The sequence below is a fragment of the Brassica rapa genome, chromosome A10 (genome assembly GCF_000309985.2).
Source record: "Brassica rapa cultivar Chiifu-401-42 chromosome A10, CAAS_Brap_v3.01, whole genome shotgun sequence".
In the NCBI taxonomy this organism is placed as follows: Eukaryota; Viridiplantae; Streptophyta; class Magnoliopsida; order Brassicales; family Brassicaceae; genus Brassica; species Brassica rapa.
The window spans coordinates 14,898,428-14,912,827 of record NC_024804.2 but is presented as its reverse complement, the minus strand read 5'-3'; the positions used below and the strand labels follow the sequence as shown (position 1 = coordinate 14,912,827).

Genomic DNA, 14,400 nt, shown 5'->3' with positions numbered 1-14,400 from the left:
ATAGTAAAATGATGAAAAATAATTTTCTAAATAATACAAAAATTAATTAACAGTAATATTTACGTATTATTTTAATAGTTAACTTTTATTATTAAATTTATTTATTACTAAGTTTAAAATTGTAAATGAGTTATCATGTATTTCAGTATAGTAAAGCAAAAAAATTTATGAAGATCAATTTGTTATAAGAAAAATCAATTTTTATTAGGTAGAATATCATTCACAATATACTAATTTTATTATATTTAATATTAGTTTCAATTAGCGTAGATATATAATTGATGCTTAACAGTAAAATTGTTCTTTTTCTATATTAATGGGGTTTTTTTATGAAACACTTTTTTTGAAAACTCCTATATTAATGGGTTAATATAGAAAAAAAAATATAAATAAATAAAAACTCAAAAGCCAACGTAAATAGTCAAAAACCCATGAAAACTTGTTTTTGGTTTTTTGTGTTAAAAATAGTTATTTGAAAAAACTAGTTTTCCTACGTGTTAATGAATCCATTTTTTTGAAAATCTTGATTGTGTGAAAAATAGATTTTGGAAAAACAAAACCAGAAATTAATTTAAAAACTACAATCAATCAAGCTCTAAGTTAGTCTCCATTTTAGCTTCATGGAATTTGTGTTAGCTTCTCTCTCATCTCATCTTCATGGAACATGAGCAATTTTCTTTTGCTCATGTTCAACGCATCTCTCTTCTATGTTTAAAATTCCAGACTTGAGATTTTTTTGTAAATTTTGTTTGTTTTTTCCTTCGTGGGTTGGGTTTCTATAAAATTTGGAATTTTGCTAGACCTCTCAATTCTACGTGGATGTGAGTGGAACCGCCCCGTGACCTCTTTCTCTTCTGTCTCTTTTCACCTAATACCATTACCAAAGTACCAAACACTCGACCACCTCTCTAAACAACACAAACACCCACATTTATATATATACATATTGAGAAAACCACATACGCCATATATTTATTGGCCGTACTTTGTATCTTTGGCCAAACCTAAAAAACAAAAACACACCCTTATATTTGTAATTGATTCTTGTCGTATAGATGCCCCAATTCAGTTCATCCCAAGCTCCCATTTTAATCCTCCCCGTTCTCATTATACTTCTGTGTTCAACGCAAACACAATGCCACACCAAAGGGCTACGATTGCGACCAAGAAACCAGAAGATTGTGAACTCTACGAGTCAGACACAAAACCCTGAAGAGGAATTCTTGAAATGGGTTAGATACGTTGGGAGCCTTAAGCACACGGTGTTCAAGGCAGCCAAGAACAAACTCTTCGCTTCGTATACACTCACTGTTCATAAGAAACACAACAAAGGTGACTTCACTAAAATCCAAGACGCCATAGATTCTCTGCCTCTCATCAACCTCGTTCGTGTCGTCATCAAAGTTCATGCTGGAGTTTACAAGTAAGTACAATTCTTTTTTTTTAAAGAGCTATATATTAGGTGAGTTGCTTCAGTTTGGTGCAATTACTATTAGTATTTAATCAAAACATATACTGTTTAGTTATTGTTTAAGCAGTTCATCTTAGTTTATTTTTCTCTTTTTTAAACCATGAGGAATAGTTGACAGAATATTAATTAGGTCGATCATCTTTTTACTAGTATGTTACTTTAATTAGGTCGATCTTGCAGGTATATTGTTTATATAAAGAATTTTGTGTGGTACATTTTGCAGTTGATCAAATACCAACTTGGTACCACATCATCTTTAGATTTATGTTCATTTTTTTTTAATTTTCAATGTGTGGATGTAACTATATTCCAACAGCCTGAACCGTATAGATACTGGAGTTTTGTCTCTATACATTTTGCAGTTTTGCAATTTGTTTTCACTCTAATTAAGTGACACCGTCACACCGGCCATATCTTTTATCTTCGTCCTTTCCTTGCATTTGCATGAGCCAAAAGTAATCACGAAACTGAAAGAGTTTAAACACATATTGCCAACAAATAATATATCTCTCTCTCTCTCTCAAAATCAACACAACTATATGATCTCGTGAAGCCAGGAATTTTGTAATATGCGTTTAATGTAGAGTAGTACATGCACTATCTATATAATTATAATATATATCATATTGAATTTAATAGTGAATTTCTGGGTACTATCGAGTTATAAAGAGTCATGGGTCCACATACACGGATACACTCTGCCATCCACAATTTTATATAGTTTGTTTCATACCATAGCTATTCTTCTAACATTTATAATAAAATAATGTAAATAATAATAATAAATTAGTTGTTTTGTTCCGTTTTTGTTTTCCATAACACTTTAAATTTAAATAATATAATGACCTTTTTGATGTAAAAAACAATAATGATGAAAAAAATTGAGGAAATGTGTGTAGGGAAAAGGTGAACATACCTCCAATGAAGGCATTCATAACAATAGAAGGAGAAGGAGCAGATAAAACAATAGTGCAATGGGGAGACACAGCACAAACACATGACCCAAAAGGCAATCCCATGGGCACCTTCAACTCTGCCTCTTTTGCCGTCAACTCTCCTTTCTTTGTCGCGAAGAACATCACTTTCAAGGTATAACTTCCTACCATTACCATACTTGTTGTGTGTCATTTTATCTGGATGGATCAGTTTTGAATCAATCTTCTGTATTCAGAACACGACACCAGTCCCCTTGCCAGGCGCGGTTGGAAAACAAGCGGTGGCATTGAGAGTGTCAGCCGACAATGCTGCTTTTTTCGGGTGTAAAATGCTTGGTGCTCAAGACACTCTCTATGACCATTTGGGAAGACATTATTACAAAGACTGTTACATTGAAGGATCCGTTGATTTCATCTTTGGCAATGCCCTTTCTCTCTACGAGGTAAACTCATAGTATGGTCTACATATGTTGTTACCCTTTTTATAAACTACTTAAGTAGCACTTTTAGATTGGTATTTTACTCTAAGAAGTGATGTTTAAACTAGGGGTGTCACGTGCACGCAATAGCGGATAAGCTAGGAGCAGTGACGGCGCAAGGAAGGAGCAGTGTGCTAGAGGACACAGGATTCTCGTTCGTGAAGTGTAAGGTGACAGGGACAGGAGTATTGTACCTTGGGAGGGCATGGGGTCCCTTCTCAAGAGTCGTATTTGCTTACACCTATATGGACAACATCATCCTCCCTAAAGGCTGGTACAATTGGGGCGACCCTTCACGCGAGATGTACGTATACTACTCCTCTTTACCCACACTACTTTTTTTTTCTTTAAAACTACATACTACATAACGAAACTATATATCATATCAGTGGGATTCGAATATAACAAATTTTCAAATACTAAAAACTAACGGACTATAACATGTAAACTTTGGACATTTCAGTCCAACTTTGCAAAACATGATCTCGTTGCCTCGTCCATTTTAGAGTGTTATGTCCCCACCACTACACCACTCAACATCTTTCAACCGACTTCATTTTTGTCTTATTGAAGTTTGTGTGCGCATGCATTCCTTTTATAAATATTGAAGTTTAAAGCCATTAACGTAGGCGTGCATAGTCTATTCTAGTGCTCTAAAATGCATACATAGGCATCAACCATTATCATCAGAAAATCTAAATAATAATGTAAAGAAATAAGTAACTAAAAACCAAATGTGGATGCAGGACGGTGTTCTATGGGCAGTACAAGTGCACGGGAGCAGGAGCAAACTATGCAGGGAGGGTGGCTTGGGCAAGAGAGCTCACCGACGAAGAAGCTAAGCCTTTTATATCTCTTACCTTCATCGACGGTTCTGAATGGATCAGACTCTAACCATTACTCTTTTTTTCTTTTCTTCACTCTTTTTACCTGATTAATAATGTAAATTTTCCCAATAAAATGACAATACATTTTTTAAAAATAAAATTCACACAGACCTCATCTTCTTGTAATCTTGTCTGATAACTCAACATTTGATCCTGCCCACACATTTTAATACTATTTTTATGTCACTAACCATACTACAATCTATTTTTATAAAGTATCTTTTGTCACACCCAGACTTTGGCATTTTAACCGGACTGAAAAATCAAAACCAAAACTAAACCGATATTCACATATCGGAACCGGAACAAAAACCAAATGTGTAGGCTAGTCACACCAATGGAAGTGAAGATTTATGTAATGTGAAGATGACATTAAAGTATAAATATAATATTACAAAGATCAATAATTGCAAAGGTCAAACCTCTTAAAACAAAACCAGCAGAGAAGCAGAGAAGCTAATGATGATTGTGGAAGCACCGTAGCCTATTGGTTAAGATTTAAAGGCTTCTACATCCAGGTCTGGGGTTCGAATCCCAGACTATGCAATTTATTGCAGATTACAGGAAATCCAGGTTTCAAGTCCCGGAAAAAGCAGTTTATTAAACAATTATGCAGACTACAAGAGGAAAGGCTTGCAAGGGATCTTCAACATGGTGCAAGTAAATCTGGCCAGGCGTGAATCTTCATAGGATGGCTCAGGTGATGCAGTTAGGCGTAGGTCTTCATAAGGCAGGTAGTATTGTCGGTTGTCGAATCGTCTATGTAATCTTTCCTATATTATAATTGTAAGATCGTAATAAATCAGCTTCAAAAAAAAAAAGCTAATGATCATCAAAGACAGAACACACTCCATCACTGATGTCGAAACCAACGACAGCTCTCGTCTTCCTAATCGCTGCTTTCTCCTTCCCCGAAACCTCACTACTACCACACACTCTTCCTCTCCTCTCCCTTCTCCGACAACGCTTCCATCGCCTCAAACCTCCGCACCCTCACGCGCCGCCCCCACGTCGCCGGCTCATTAGCCAACGCCGAAGCTGCATCACACGTCCTCTCCTCCTTCACCTCCTCCTCCCTCAAATCCCACCTCGTAGCTTACAAAGTATCTCTAACGTACCCAGTCCATCGCTCACTCTCACTCACACCAACAGAATCGTCAAAGTCCATCATCGCTTTCTCTCTGGAGCAAGAACACCTCGGAGACAACCCTTACGCAGACGAAGTCACGCCTACGTTCCACGCCTACGCCAAGTCAGGCGACGTCTCCGGCCCCGCGGCGTACGCGAACTACGGACGAGTCGAAGATTTCTTGGGCCTAAACGTCTCCGGCGCCGTCGTGGTCGCGAGGTACGGGGAGATTTACAGAGGAGATATAGTGAGGAACGCGTACGAGGCGGGAGCTGTAGGCGTGGTGATATATACTGACGAGAGAGATTACGGCGGAGGAGATGAGTGTTTTCCGGAGAGTAAGTGGATGCCGCCGAGCGGGGTTCAGGTGGGTACTGTTTACAAAGGGTTGGGTGATCCGACGACTCCTGGGTGGGCTAGTGTTGATGGGTGTGAGAGAGTGTCGGAGGAGGGTGTGGAGCTGAGGGGAGACTCTCCGGGTATACCTTCTCTGCCTATCTCTGCTGCTGATGCGGAAGTGATCTTGAAGAGTGTTGTTGGAGGTGTTGGGCCTGGGCCTGGGATCTTGAACTTGAGCTACGTTGTGAGTTTGAAAAGTCTCAACCTTTGTTAGATTTTGTGTTTTTTTTTTGGTGTGAAAGATTTGAACTTTGGTTTCAGGGGAAGACTGTTATAGCTGAGATTGAGAATGTTATTGGAGTGATTGAAGGTGAAGAAGAGCCTGATAGGTAGTATTAGTGAAGCTTTATGGTTGTATTTGTTGTAGATAGGTACTGATGACTTGTGTGTTTGGTTTAGATATGTGATTCTTGGAAACCATAGAGACGCTTGGACTTTTGGAGCTGTTGATCCCAACAGTGGAACTGCTGTTCTCTTGGAGGTGAGTAAAGCTTCTTCCTTCAAGTCAACTTGTATGGAGAAAGTTTGTAAATGGTTTCATTATCTTGAAACTACTGTAGATTGCACAAAGGCTAGATAAGCTTCAAAAGAGAGGATGGAAGCCTAGACGGACTATTATTCTGTGCAATTGGGATGCTGAGGAGTATGCTCTGGTGTTTAGTCTCTACCTCTACTTTTGTAATGTGGAGGCAGCAGAAAGTCTTTTTTTAATGTTTTTTTTCTTCTGTAGATTGGGTCAACAGAATGGGTAGAAGATAACAGAGAGATGCTAGCTTCAAGAGCAGTGGCCTACTTGAATGCAGACTGTGCGGTATCTGGCCCAGGTTTTCGTGCTTCCGCGACTCCACAACTCGATGACTTGATCAAACAAGTGGCTAAAGAGGTATGTAATTAAGTCTTTATCGCTAAGCTAATCTTGAATGGTAAGTATCTTTTTGTTATAACAATCTGCAGGTCCGGGATCTAGATAACACAACACAAAGCATTTATGAATCGTGGATACGATCAAACAACTCTGGTGTGGTAAGTGAAGAATAACACTACGTTTAGATACTTAGATTACAATTTTTTTGTCTCATGGATAAACTGATTTGTATAACTTTGGTATGTGAAGATAGGAAGATTAGGGAGTGGAGCATCAGACTACGCATCATTTGTGCAACATGTTGGCGTTCCAGCAGTTGACATGCTTTTCGGAGGAGGTAAGTCTCAGAATCACCCCCTCACACTAACACTAGATGAACTAAACGTCACTAGGATTTAGAGACTAATCATTGTTAAAATTAAATTAAAAAAATAGGATATCCAGTCTATCACTCTATGTATGATGACTTCACTTGGATGGAAAAATTTGGAGACCCTATGTTTCAGCGACATGTGGCAATAGCTAGTGTTCTAGGTTTGGTGGCTCTTCGGTTAGCAGATGATGAGTTCTTACCTTTCAACTATAGCTCCTATGCATCAGAACTCAAGGTAAGTCAACATGAGTCAAAACAGTTAATGAGTGAACATATTGCTGTAAAAGTATTTGTCTACCTGTGTAAACAGAAAAGCGCTGAAGATTTGGAGAAGGAGATGTTAGGACATAGCATAGATATCTCTCCGTTAATCAAATCAATCCAAGATTTATCTACAGCTGCACAAGAGATTAATATAGAGAAAGAGGTAATGTCTATAAGTTCCATATTTTGATAAAATGTAAACAAGTAAAACGGGTCCCCAAGTAAAACTGTGGCTTCACTTGACTGTGCAGGAGGGAGTAAAGGGAGCTTTGAGAGTGAGAGAGCTCAATGACAGGTTAATGATGGCGGAGCGAGCTTTAACAGACAGAGATGGACTCTCTGGAAGAACATGGTACAAGCATTTGGTATACGGACCATCCAAGTACGATGACTACGGATCAAAATCGTTTCCTGGAGTTGATGATGCAATAGACAATGCAAAGAGGGTAAAGACCAAAGCTTCTTGGGAACATGTTCAACACGAGATCTGGAGAGTGTCTAGAGCTATAAGACATGCAGCACTTGTCTTAAAAGGTGAATTGAGATGATGATATCAAGAATGCTGTTATCACAATGTGTAAACATACCGAACTCAAAGCTCTAAGCTCACACTGTTGTACACATTAAAAAACCATCTTTTAACTTTGAATCCAAATTTAAGTATTCTGCTCCGTACACCTCCACTTGAAGAAGCCCAATGCTACTGAAGGCCCATTAGTAAGGCCCAAAAACATCATTAGAAGCTCGTTTTCATGTTATTGCCATCATATCCGAAGTGCGACGACGGTCACCGTTCAGTTAAAAAGTTTCAGACCAGCCAAGACGAGGAAACGATGCTTAGCCACGCCACTTGCACCCGGAAAACACCACTCGTGTTCAATTCTCTTGGTGTTTCCGGCAGTCACAATCGAAGGACTCTAACTGCAGCTGGTTCAAGCAGAGCTGTTTCGTTTGGCTACAAACATGGTTCACTGAGTTCTGCTCGTGTCAACTGGTCTGGTCGTTCCGGGACTGGGTTTAGCCATCTGGGTCGGGTCTCTTCGGTCTCAGGTGGAGGTTCAGGTGATTCCGGCGGAATTGGTGGTTCATGTGGTGGTGGGGGTGGTGATAGTTCCGGCGGCGGAAACGGAAACAAGTGGTCATTTCTCTCATGGTAAATATCTTTTGTATTCCTCCTCTCTCTCTATTGTGTAAAGATTGTTTCTTTCAAACGCAAGTTCGAGTAAAGCCTTATCAATACACTGTGTTATGTTTTGGCTTGGTGCTTCAGGTACTTGGCTCTCCTCTCGGATTATCCTGTTTTGACCAAATCTGTGACATCAGCACTTTTGACTCTCATTGGTGATTTGATCTGTCAGGTAGTGTGTTTGTTTGATTCTCTCTAGTTGTCTTTCAAGCTTGGGTTCTTAATGTTCATATATATAACCTCTTATTCAAAACTTAAGATTGCTTATCCTTGTTGATCTTGGGTTTCAGCTTACAATCAATAAGACCTCATCTCTAGACAAGAAGAGGACACTCACGTTTACCATCTTGGGCTTAGGGCTTGTCGGTCCAGCATTACACTTCTGGTATTTTTTTCTTGCATCTCTTATTGATATACATGTTAACTTTCTCTGTGTTGTGTATAGTGTCAAAGCTATATTACTTTCCTGCTAAATGGTTGTTCATTTGATGAGACTTAATGCATTTGTTGGATCTAATACTTATTACTTGCTCTCTGAAATCTCGTAACTTCATTAGGTACTTGTATTTGAGCAAAGTGGTGACGGCTTCTGGATTATCAGGCGCAGTTTTGCGACTTTTACTTGACCAGGTAGCAAGTTTTTCCTGTTCTCCGACCAACCTTTTATGTTTCTATCTTGTGTCCCTTTTGTGTTTAACACCAATTGTTTTTTTTCTTTGGTTTTGCAGTTTGTTTTTGCTCCAGTTTTTGTTGGAGTTTTCTTATCAGCTGTTGTGACACTTGAAGGAAAACCATCAAATGTCATACCGAAGCTAAAGCAGGTTTGGATCATCAAAAGCATTTTTTTTTTCAGGAATCCAAAGTTTATATACTTTGTATTATTTTATCGGCGTTCTGATTGAATCCATGAATTGGTGGTTCTGTAGGAGTGGACTGGTGCAGTGCTAGCGAATTGGCAGCTATGGATACCGTTTCAGTTTCTTAACTTCAGATTTGTTCCACAAAACTTCCAGGTTTGATTATTAAAATACAGTTCCTTCACCGTTCTGCTTGAAGTTTGTTCACTGGATCCGAGGATGAATCAGTGTCTTGTATTTGAACTGCAGGTACTGGCTTCCAACGTAGTGGCTTTGGCTTGGAATGTGATCTTATCATTCAAGGCTCACAAAGAGGTTGTGCCAAAGTAGAAATGTTTTCGTTCACTAAAGCTACATTGTGTTGTTGGATTGTAATCGGCAGAGTTTTGGGGACAGATTGCTTGTCTGCTGATGCAAATGTTTGATGTTTCAAACTAAATACTTTGGAATCTCTGCACTTGACATTTTTATGGATGTAGAAACAAGCTTCCTATTTAAACGATTTGCTTCCCCACATCAACCTTTCATGTTTATTAACCAAGCTGGCTAACCAGTTCCCAAATAATTAAAAGTTATTTCAATGCATTGGTCACTTTTATAGTTAATTCAGATCTCAGGATTGTGTTTCTTTAAAAAAAAAAATCAGAAGGAAATTTTTTTAAGTTTACCAGAATCAACGATCCTCAACAACAACAAAAATAGTAAAGTCTCCAACACTTCCAATAATGCGTTAAGGCATGTGATCATGTATATTGAATAAAAAGCAAATCTAACACAATTCCAATTGCGTTTTCGTTCTCATCTTATTCTCAGCGCGCACTTCACAATGCTTGAAGCTCACAGACCAATGGTCTTTTGAAACTTTGTAATCTGGTTCAGGAAGATCCATGTCATCTGCCAAAAAAAAAAAAACACGATCATCAAACATCTCAGAGACAATCCTGAACTGAGTCTTAAGATAGCACTGATAAAAGAGTGAAAAGATGGCTATTCTATTACCATGACGTGAGGGGCGATCCTGACGCAGTAAACAGGGAAACCTGTGTAGAATTTAAGAGGTCCTCCTGACTTCAAGGTTTGCATGGCACAGTCGAGCGAACCCGTGTATGGATACTTCCCCTGAGCGTCAGGTTGCATCTTCTGGATCTGAGTCTTGACAAAGTCAAATGGAAGACTGCAAGCCGCAGCGCAGAATCCAGAAACAGCACTTGCTCCTGCCCAACAACAATCACACACAACCATCAGACTCACAGACCTTGTGAAAGTCTAGTGCAGAACTACTGTAACTAGTCTTAGATTCGGAAGAGAAGCTTTACCTACGACCGTAGAAGTCTCCCCAAGACCGAGATTATCCCTCATGTACTCAGCACTCTGATCATAAGAAGCAAGCATCCCCATGTTCAAAGCCATAGCTCTGACCACAGTGGGACCACAACCTTTCCAGAGCGCCAAAACTCCTTCATCAGCGCTGATACGGTAAAGCGCATGGAAGGCATTGGTGTAGTTCCTCCGCTGAGCTAACGGCAAGGTGTTATCAGCCTGCATTCTGATAAGCGCCAAATCGGCTGGACTACCAACGCAAGCACCAATAGCACCAGCTGTCAGACCACATAGAGCCTTCTGATACAGAGGTAGCGGCTTCCCATCGTTAGCTTCAATTGCTTTTGCAGTCAGCATCCTGATAAAAATTCATAATGACAACTTTTTGATTAGTACATAACGCAATAAATAAAGAGATGGGCTCAAGATGATTTAACTGACTTGAAGGATCCAAGACGGGCTGTGGTGTAAGTTGCTTGCCTCAGCAAACCAGCAGACAATCCCTATTGGAGATTAAAAAAAAAAAAAAAATCTCAGAAAACATCTTCTTCATAGCAAGACAGAGAAAAGATTGTTTGGATTACAGATCAACCACATGGACACACATATAAGTAATTGTTAAATAAGCTTCAATACCAATGAATCAAGATAGATCTAAATAAAAAAAAAAAAAGAAGAAATATGTATACCTTGTAGAAAGCACCAATACCATCATTCTTCAACATGTTCTTGGTCACACTGACTGCAGATCCCTGACCTAGTTGAATCCTCACCTTCACCACCACACAAAAAAGCACATGTCTCAATCATCTCATTATGTAAACTAACATAAATTGTGATGCACCTAAGAGCGTAACTCTAATCAAAATCCAGATCTGAACTAAACAAACACATTCATCTAAACATTTTAATAACACACAAACGAGTTAGCGAACCAAAACCAGATCTGAGAGAGACATTAACGTACCTTGATCATGTCAATCGGCTGGATAACGCAAGTCGCGAGCATACCGGAGGCTCCGCCATTGACGAAGGGCTTCACGGCGGTCCAGACACCAGTCGGAGCAACTTTCTTCTCTTCCGCCATCTCTTTTTTTCTTTGGGGATCGTACGGAGTCGAAACGAGAAGAAGAGATTCCGCGGAGAGAAAGAGATAGGCGGAGAAAGATACACACACTTGGTGGAGAGGAAGCGAAGAAGTAAAGCTTAAGGCTTTTATATAGTAGTACTAGTTAGATTAAACAGTAGTACCACCTAACTGAACTTAACCCTTTGGATTATTTTTTAATTTGTGGATATTGTTTCTTTTGAGATCTGAATCTTAGTCTAATTTTTATTTTTATCAAGCATTCACTTAAGTCTCGTTAAGATGTTTAATCCATTTTCAAAAATAAATAGGACCTCGATTTCTAACTTTTTTATTAAATTTATTGGTATTTTTGATTTTTTCTGGTCCAATAAAATTCTTAATTTTGAATTGACATTTTTGTTTGTATTTTTATTTGTGAAATACGAGACTTTTTGGCATTTTGCACGCCGTAGGAGCTAGTGGACCAGTAGAGCTATATTACGTTGCAGATTGATAATGTTGATGCCATTATACAAAAAGCTATATTCAACAATAAGGCTTCTGAGTTCTGACTGTGTTACAATTAGAGGGAAGAAGGAAAAAAGAAAGAAACACATCAACATATTTATTCTTGTTTTGGCTTTTCGAGGAGGTATTTTTCCACTTGACTCCTCTTGATTAGTATATCAAGTTTTTATAAAAAAAAGGAGGTAACACACACACTTAACACTACATGGACGTATAACATATCTCCGATGGATAATATTTTACACTTGCAAGAAGATGAAGAAGAAAGTTTGCTACAACAAAAGCTTTTGATGATGAACTCTGGTGTAACTCACAATGGTCGCTTTACCAATGAATTGAAGAATTCTTTTTTTTTTAAATAAAAACAGGAAGTGCAACGAAAATTGTACAAGATAAAACAAACATGTAACCAACAAGAATCATAAGTTGAAAGAAAAAAAAAACACATTTTGGGTTCTTCATCGCTTGAGAGAAGAAGGTGGTCAGTAGTCTTCACCTTCATCATCTTCATCGTCTCCACCTTCAGCACCCACTTCCTCATAATCTTTCTCCAGTGCGGCCAAGTCCTCACGTGCCTCAGAGAATTCACCTTCCTCCATTCCTTCACCCACGTACCAGTGCACAAACGCCCTCTTCGCGTACATCAGATCAAACTTGTGGTCGATCCGTGAAAACACCTCCGCAACTGCAGTGTTGTTGCTGATCATGCACACCGCTCTCTGAACCTTAGCGAGGTCACCTCCAGGGACAACTGTTGGAGGCTGGTAGTTGATTCCACATTTGAAACCAGTAGGGCACCTGCAAAACAAAACCCACCAAAGCAATTGTAATTACAAAAGCAACATGAAACAATAGCAACTTGTTTCAGTTTGTAAGATCATTACCAGTCGACAAACTGAACAGTCCTCTTGGTCTTAATAGTACCAACAGCAGCATTAACATCTTTGGGAACAACGTCTCCACGGTACATCAAACAACAAGCCATGTATTTCCCGTGCCTTGGGTCACACTTGGCCATCATGCTAGCTGGCTCAAACACGGCATTAGTGATCTCAGGGATCGATAGCTGCTCATGGTAGGCCTTTGCGGCTGAGATGACCGGAGCATAGGACGACAGCATGAAATGGATACGGGGATAGGGAACAAGGTTGGTCTGGAACTCAGTGATATCCACATTGATGGCTCCATCAAACCTCAAAGACGTTGTCAAGGAAGATATGATCTGGGATATCAACCTGTTGAGGTTCGTGTAGGTAGGCCTCTCGATATCAAGGGATCTGCGGCAGATATCATAGATGGCTTCGTTATCCAAGAGGACAGCAACATCGGTGTGTTCGAGTAGAGAATGGGTTGAGAGAACACTGTTGTAAGGCTCTACAACAGCAGTAGAAACCTGAGATCAAAAAGGTAACGCATCAAAACCAACAAAAATAAACATTTAATGAGTTTATTTCTCAAAAAGTACCTGAGGAGAAGGATAAATGGTGAAGCCCAGCTTAGACTTCTTTCCATAATCAACAGACAAACGCTCTAGCAAGAGAGAACCCAAACCAGAACCAGTTCCACCACCAACAGCGTTAAACACCAAAAACCCCTGCAAGCCAGTACAGTTATCGGCAAGCTTCCTCACACGGTCGAGACAAAGGTCCACAATCTCCTTCCCAACTGCAATTACACAACTTTCAATCAACCATTTTGAATAATCACTAAGTAATAAAAAGAGAGAAAGGAAATGTTTTTTCTTTTCTCACCAGTGTAATGTCCTCTTGCGAAGTTGTTAGCAGCGTCCTCTTTCCCTGAGATAAGCTGCTCCGGATGGAAAAGCTGGCGGTAAGTTCCGGTACGAACCTCGTCGATAACAGTAGGCTCGAGATCAACGAAGACAGCTCTGGGAACATGCTTCCCAGCACCAGTCTCGCTGAAGAAAGTGTTGAAAGCGTCGTGCGCAACACCAACCGTTGTATCACTGCCCAATTAAACAAGAGACGGTTACTATTAGGTTCAGAAATGGTGAAATTAGGCTAGAAGATATATATAAACCTGGGCATCATGCCGTCGGGCTGGATCCCATGTTCGAGACAGTAAAGCTCCCAACACGAGTTTCCAACTTGGATCCCTGCTTGTCCTATATGAATGCTTATGATCTCCCTCATCTTCGCTCAGAAACCCTAATTGGTCTGATCGTCTTGGGAGGAGGAGGGAGGCGAGATCTTGTTTTTGATTACTTTTGGTTTGAGTGATTATTTATCGAAGGGGGTTTCTATAATTGGTTGGGGTCCGCTAAATTTGTGACAGCCTGCCTTGGGTACTGTGATTAGACAATATACATGAGATTCGATCTGGCGGGTCTTAGATATTTTTATCACCCGGTTTGTGTATCGTACCGGATTTTACGAATCTTCTGAAAAAACATACCGAACTGACCGGTTTAGCCGTTACTTTGTTACTTTCTTTCAATTTCGGGGTGTGTTAAAAAATCTGTTTCATTTCTCGGTTTATCTATAATCCAATTTTCGGATTTGTTAAAAACAGGAATTGAATTTAAAAATGATTTGTGAATTTTCGATTTATGGTATTGGTAGGGGTGGAAAATAGACCTAAATCGATCTTCTTGGTTTAGTTGTTTAACTATTTATTG

At 39.4% G+C, this 14,400-nt stretch overlaps 5 protein-coding genes across 6 annotated transcripts; 3 read left to right on the top strand and 2 right to left on the bottom strand.

The window, feature by feature from the left end:
- Positions 1–823: 823 nt before the first annotated feature.
- LOC103845728 (probable pectinesterase 53) lies at positions 824–3,965 on the top strand. Its single transcript, XM_009122614.3, has 5 exons — positions 824–1,423; positions 2,371–2,560; positions 2,643–2,849; positions 2,954–3,189; positions 3,632–3,965. The coding sequence occupies exons 1-5, from the start codon at positions 1,056–1,058 to the stop codon at positions 3,777–3,779; spliced, it is 1,149 nt and encodes a 382-aa protein (XP_009120862.1). The 5' UTR covers positions 824–1,055; the 3' UTR covers positions 3,780–3,965.
- A 700-nt stretch (positions 3,966–4,665) lies between these two features.
- On the top strand, positions 4,666–7,473 carry LOC103846201 (probable glutamate carboxypeptidase LAMP1; the record flags this gene model as incomplete). The annotated part of the gene is made up of 10 exons (XM_033282716.1): positions 4,666–5,484; positions 5,562–5,629; positions 5,700–5,781; positions 5,861–5,953; positions 6,031–6,183; positions 6,255–6,323; positions 6,415–6,502; positions 6,601–6,773; positions 6,849–6,965; positions 7,054–7,473. Coding segments are annotated over 10 exons (1,959 nt in total), but the record flags the coding sequence as incomplete, so codon positions are not given.
- Positions 7,474–7,558: 85 nt separating this feature from the next.
- Positions 7,559–9,378, top strand: LOC103845727 (protein sym-1). The gene is made up of 7 exons (XM_009122613.3): positions 7,559–7,955; positions 8,073–8,160; positions 8,279–8,373; positions 8,546–8,618; positions 8,717–8,809; positions 8,915–9,001; positions 9,095–9,378. Exons 1-7 carry the CDS (start codon positions 7,636–7,638, stop codon positions 9,173–9,175), a joined length of 837 nt encoding a protein of 278 aa, XP_009120861.1. The 5' UTR covers positions 7,559–7,635; the 3' UTR covers positions 9,176–9,378.
- A 109-nt stretch (positions 9,379–9,487) lies between these two features.
- LOC103845726 (mitochondrial dicarboxylate/tricarboxylate transporter DTC) lies at positions 9,488–11,402 on the bottom strand. Its single transcript, XM_033282726.1, has 6 exons — positions 11,133–11,402; positions 10,855–10,938; positions 10,607–10,668; positions 10,162–10,523; positions 9,845–10,059; positions 9,488–9,739 (listed from the first exon to the last, which is right to left on the bottom strand). The coding sequence occupies exons 1-6, from the start codon at positions 11,250–11,252 to the stop codon at positions 9,683–9,685; spliced, it is 900 nt and encodes a 299-aa protein (XP_033138617.1). The 5' UTR covers positions 11,253–11,402; the 3' UTR covers positions 9,488–9,682.
- Positions 11,403–12,014: 612 nt separating this feature from the next.
- LOC103845725 (tubulin alpha-5 chain-like) lies at positions 12,015–14,062 on the bottom strand. 2 transcript variants are annotated; one of them, XM_033282718.1, is made up of 6 exons: positions 13,803–14,062; positions 13,514–13,728; positions 13,228–13,427; positions 12,647–13,155; positions 12,438–12,560; positions 12,015–12,355 (listed from the first exon to the last, which is right to left on the bottom strand). In XM_033282718.1, the coding sequence occupies exons 1-6, from the start codon at positions 13,913–13,915 to the stop codon at positions 12,073–12,075; spliced, it is 1,443 nt and encodes a 480-aa protein (XP_033138609.1). In that variant the 5' UTR covers positions 13,916–14,062; the 3' UTR covers positions 12,015–12,072. The 2 variants fall into 2 exon arrangements, with proteins under 2 accessions (XP_033138609.1, XP_033138608.1); XM_033282717.1 differs by having other exon boundaries at positions 12,019–12,560.
- Between the last annotated feature and the right edge of the window lie 338 nt (positions 14,063–14,400).

Bases quoted from the DNA above. Each gene is read 5' to 3' on its own strand.
- LOC103845725 (XM_033282718.1), bottom strand. From the start codon at position 13,915: ATGAGGGAGATCATAAGCATTCATATAGGACAAGCAGGGATCCAAGTT. The intron at 13,729-13,802 runs GTTTATATATAT...TTAATTGGGCAG, and splicing joins CCCGACGGCATGATGCCCAG to TGATACAACGGTTGGTGTTG. The intron at 13,428-13,513 runs GTGAGAAAAGAA...GTGTAATTGCAG, and splicing joins CGCAAGAGGACATTACACTG to TTGGGAAGGAGATTGTGGAC.
- LOC103845728 (XM_009122614.3), top strand. From the start codon at position 1,056: ATGCCCCAATTCAGTTCATCCCAAGCTCCCATTTTAATCCTCCCCGTT. The intron at 1,424-2,370 runs GTAAGTACAATT...AAATGTGTGTAG, and splicing joins GTTCATGCTGGAGTTTACAA to GGAAAAGGTGAACATACCTC. The intron at 2,561-2,642 runs GTATAACTTCCT...TTCTGTATTCAG, and splicing joins CGAAGAACATCACTTTCAAG to AACACGACACCAGTCCCCTT.
- LOC103845726 (XM_033282726.1), bottom strand. From the start codon at position 11,252: ATGGCGGAAGAGAAGAAAGTTGCTCCGACTGGTGTCTGGACCGCCGTG. The intron at 10,939-11,132 runs GTACGTTAATGT...GTGGTGGTGAAG, and splicing joins AGCCGATTGACATGATCAAG to GTGAGGATTCAACTAGGTCA. The intron at 10,669-10,854 runs GTATACATATTT...AATCTCCAATAG, and splicing joins GTATTGGTGCTTTCTACAAG to GGATTGTCTGCTGGTTTGCT.
- LOC103845727 (XM_009122613.3), top strand. From the start codon at position 7,636: ATGCTTAGCCACGCCACTTGCACCCGGAAAACACCACTCGTGTTCAAT. The intron at 7,956-8,072 runs GTAAATATCTTT...TTGGTGCTTCAG, and splicing joins AAGTGGTCATTTCTCTCATG to GTACTTGGCTCTCCTCTCGG. The intron at 9,002-9,094 runs GTTTGATTATTA...TTTGAACTGCAG, and splicing joins TTGTTCCACAAAACTTCCAG to GTACTGGCTTCCAACGTAGT.